This window comes from Micropterus dolomieu, unplaced genomic scaffold, assembly GCF_021292245.1.
Source record: "Micropterus dolomieu isolate WLL.071019.BEF.003 ecotype Adirondacks unplaced genomic scaffold, ASM2129224v1 contig_13977, whole genome shotgun sequence".
In the NCBI taxonomy this organism is placed as follows: Eukaryota; Metazoa; Chordata; class Actinopteri; order Centrarchiformes; family Centrarchidae; genus Micropterus; species Micropterus dolomieu.
The window spans coordinates 1-4,620 of record NW_025742963.1 but is presented as its reverse complement, the minus strand read 5'-3'; the positions used below and the strand labels follow the sequence as shown (position 1 = coordinate 4,620).

General features: G+C 42.7%; 1 protein-coding gene across 1 annotated transcript; it reads left to right on the top strand.

The window, feature by feature from the left end:
* Positions 1-1,425: 1,425 nt before the first annotated feature.
* Positions 1,426-4,616, top strand: LOC123966678 (NLR family CARD domain-containing protein 3-like; the record flags this gene model as incomplete). Its single annotated transcript, XM_046042814.1, has 3 exons — positions 1,426-1,626; positions 2,331-2,642; positions 3,451-4,616. Coding segments are annotated over exons 2-3 (1,443 nt in total), but the record flags the coding sequence as incomplete, so codon positions are not given.
* Positions 4,617-4,620: the final 4 nt, after the last annotated feature.

Here is a 4,620-nt window from a genome sequence, read left to right as displayed (position 1 = left end):
GGAAGAGAATTACAATAATCAATGCGGGAGGTGACCATTGTGTAAACCAGAATGGCTGTACTAGTAGGCGAGAGAGGCTAGCCTTCCTTGTGTTGCTGCAACGTAGCAAACGGGAGGGGGGGTGGGGGTTCATACAGACACTGAAGGGTACCTTTAGCATAAAATCCTTATGCTTTGTCACACAGTCTGAAGGTGTCAGTTGTGACACATTGAGATGAGAATGTGTTGGCATTTGATAAGAACTCAGAAGTTTCACAATGTAACATCATTAAAGCATTATGGCTTTCCTGCAGATCTTCACTGAACCTCACTGTGGACATTTTTGTACCTAAGGTGCTATGTGATGAGTGATTGTGTTCTCAATAGGGACATTTTTGTCCCTAAGTTACCAAAAGGTATAAATAAAAGAAAGGAACCAAAACGGATGAAGTTTGAAACGTCCTTTCCTGATGCCATTACTTAGGAATTGACATGTGATTTTGGGACAGATCTGGCCATGTCCAGTCTATTTACACGCTACTTCCTTTTTCATGGCGAATCATCAGAATTGAACGCCACGCCATGGCCACACTGTTTGATCAATCAAAAAAGCTTTGCAATTTCAAATTGCAAGGCCGTTAAGGTCGTGCTGCCCACATTTGAAGTCGATCGGGTTAAAGCTGTTGGACAAGTTCGTTAAAGTGTGGGAGCTATAAATGAGGGTAGATCAGACAACCTATGCAATATGGACGACTTCCTGTTGGGTTTAGCATATTGCTCCAAGAGACTTAAGTCCTGGCATTGTACACGTGCATACAAAATTTGATAGCTCTAGGTGTATCAGACATCTGGGGTTGCTACTTTGAAATCTTGCAGGGGCTGCTATAGAGACGTTTTTCCAAACACATGCCCTTGAACAGTATCAGACAACAGAGCACACCCATTCTGATGTCTGTGCAAGGTTTTGTGAGATTTCAAGCATCCTAAGCCTCTCAAAATACAGCTTCCTGTTTCGTGGCAAATCATGCGTTGCCATGGCAACACCGTTTGACAGGGATCTGGTGTTTTCTTCGCCTGAACTAATTATGCCTGCATAATAGGTGGATTTGACTATTGAAAGATTGTCCTTGTAGTTGAGAATGTGGTTTTTGTACATTTCTTGGTGCACAACAAGTCCAGTTTTCTTGGAAAGGTGTTCTAAGCGAGGACCTTTTACTTTGAGCTGCCGTGGTTCTTATATAAACCACTGAGCAGAATGGGTGAAGGAAAATAAAATGTTAAAATACAACAGTATTTCCTGCAACATGTTTGTCACATGTTGTCGTGAGTTTACAGACTGTTCTCCCTCATTCAGTAACTAACCTGTTCTTCTTCTTCTGCTGCAGTGTTTTTGCAGGTTGTGGATGTCAGTGTCTGAAGCTGCTCTGAAAACTCTTCTATCAGACTGCAGACCTTCTTTGACACTACCACCAGCTTCTCACTGGCAGCACTGCACTCAGGTCATCCTGACGCTTCTGGATTTGGATTTGAAGGTATGAGGGTGTGACAGCTGTCGGTCAGACGAACACAGACACCATCAGCATCTGTCAGTGTCTGCAGGTGAAGGTAGAAAGTCTCTCTGACCTCATCTGGACGGGACTTTAACAGGTAAGAACCTGACCGGTAACACACTTTGGAAGAAATTCTCTTCATTCTTCCATCTCTGGTATTTACTGTTCTAGATCTGAATATTCATGAATTCATTCACTAATTATTCTCTGATCTGTGAGTTTTTGGCCAAAATTAGGCTTTTCATGTTGAGTTTAGTCCGATTGAATCAGTAGCAGGAAACCAGTTAGATTTGAGTCTGAGCTGACTTCACTGCTGAGACATGTGGGAGAGTCAGAACTGGTCTGAGAGCCTGAGTCCTTTTTATTCTGACTGAAACCTGATCAGCTGGTTTTCTCTCAAAATTACATGAACAACAACCAATCAGAGACATATTCATCCCCATCAGCCTTAGCGGTGTTTTTTTTTTTGGTGTTGTGAGCTGTGCTGCATGGCTAAAGACAACAGCTAGCTTTCATTTCAAGAACTAAAACCTGTTCTAATGAATGAATGAATCTGTCAATTTATTGGCATCCTGCTAACATTTTCCGTTTCGTGGTGCTTTATATAAAGTATTATATAGCTATAAAGTATTTCTGATTCTCATTTAACTCAAAGATGGATCTCTTTATTTGAATGAAGTGTAAGCATTGTGCCACTTCCACAGAGCAGCAAGCAGGAGCTCTGACTGGCCTGACTCAGCCCACAAATACTACAAACGACAAACACAGCTCTGAAACATTTATGTTACTGTTTTCCTTCAGGTAAAATTACTGCCTGACTTTAACAGGGAGACACGATGACGGCAAAGGACCTTTTGAAGACTCTGGAGGATTTAAGTGATGAAGAATTCACAAAGTTCAAATGGTATCTAAAGCAGCCTGACATCCTGGAAGAATGGAAGGGAACCATCAAAGTGTTTAAGCTGAAAAAGGCAGAAAGGCAGGACACTGTGGATCTAATGGTGAACGCCTATAATCTTCATGGAGCTCTGAAGGTGACCAAGAAGGTCTTAGAGGAAATACCCAGGAACGACCTGCTGCAGAAACTGCCAAAAACCAGCTCAGGACCAGAAGGTTAGACTTTTACATTTTGCAGTTAATACGGGCGACATGATAAAATTTGAGGCCTGATCTCATTATGAGAAAAGGTTGAAAGTTATCAATCATTATTGACTGAGAGGACAGAGGCATGATTGCGCTGCTTGATTCTCATTTATTTCCTCCTTGATTTGAGACACTGAGATTAATGTCACTGAGTAATGTGGATGGTTTTATTGTTAGTGTGGTATTTAATGCTTTGAGTAAATAACCAATGAGATGTCCTGATGACATGCAGGTAAGTTTGACATGTTGATGGATTTAAAATAAATAAGTAGTTTCCTGCATCAGAAATGCATCAATGCTATCAAAATGTATGAGCTTTTGTAAATACTGCGGTAACATTTGCTATCAAAATAAAGGACTGCAATAAAGTGTGATAAAAGTTTGCTATGAGATGTTTAGGATCATTCTCATGTGATGGTTTTCTTGCCAGCAGCCAAAACCGTTATCTTGTGTGTGTGTGAAATGCTGCTTTATTTTCAGTTACACAAGGAAGACAAAGTGTAGTTTTTAATCTAAAAACATTAAGTGTATGTAGGTTTCACATTCTCTGTGAGAAGTTTTAACTTCATTATACCTAAGTGAAAGACAGCAGAACCTGATCAGAGTTGGTCGAAGCAGCTTCAGAAAGCAGCTTCAGAGTATCTGCGGGTTTTAAAGTCAGAAACGACATTCAAGCCTAAAGGGGGGCAAATTATTGGGGGGCATTACGAAGATGAGCCTGGTTCATCAAGACACACTAACTGCCAACCCTGATGATCTTTGTTGTGTGTTCATTCAGGAAATCCCGATGCAGATTGTCAGCGTGAACTTAAATCTAAGTTGGAGAAGAAGTTCCAGTGTGTGTTTGAGGGGATTGCTAAAGCAGGAAACCCAACCCTTCTGAACCAGATCTACACAGAGCTCTACATCACAGAGGGAGGGACTGCAGAGGTCAATTATGAACATGAGGTCAGACAGATTGAAACAGCATCCAGGAAACCAGACAGACCAGAAACAACCATCAGACAAGAAGACATCTTTAAAGCCTCACCTGGAAGAGATGAACCAATCAGAACAGTGATGACAAAGGGAGTGGCTGGCATTGGGAAAACAGTCTTAACACAGAAGTTCACTCTGGACTGGGCTGAAGACAAAGCCAACCAGGACATACAGTTCACATTTCCATTCACTTTCAGAGAGCTGAATGTGCTGAAAGAGGAAAAGTACAGCTTGGTGGAACTTGTTCATCACTTCTTTCCTGAAACAAAAGAAGCAGGAATCTACAACTTTGAAGAGTTCCAGGTTGTGTTCATCTTTGACGGTCTGGATGAGTGTCGACTTCCTCTGGACTTCCACAACAATGAGGTCCTGACTGATGTTACAGAGTCCACCTCAGTGGATGTGCTGCTGACAAACCTCATCAGGGGGAAGCTGCTTCCCTCCGCTCGCCTCTGGATAACCACACGACCTGCAGTAGCCAATCAGATCCCTTCTGAGTTTGTTGACATGGTGACAGAGATCAGAGGGTTCACTGACCCACAGAAGGAGGAGTACTTCAGGAAGAGGTTCAGAGATGAGGAGCAGGCCAGCAGAATCATCTCCCACATCAAGACATCACGAAGCCTCCACATCATGTGCCACATCCCAGTCTTCTGCTGGATCACTGCTACAGTTCTGGAGGAGGTGTTGAAGACCAGAGAGGGAGGAGAGCTGCCCAAGACCCTGACTGAGATGTACATCCACTTCCTGGTGGTTCAGACAAAAGTGAAGAACGTCAAGTATGATGGAGGCTCTGAGACAGATCCACACTGGAGTCCAGAGAGCAGGAAGATGATTGAGTCTCTGGGAAAACTGGCTTTTGAGCAGCTGCAGAAAGGCAACCTGATCTTCTATGAATCAGACCTGACAGAGTGTGGCATCGATATCAGAGCAGCCTCAGTGTACTCAGGAGTGTTCACACAGATCTTTA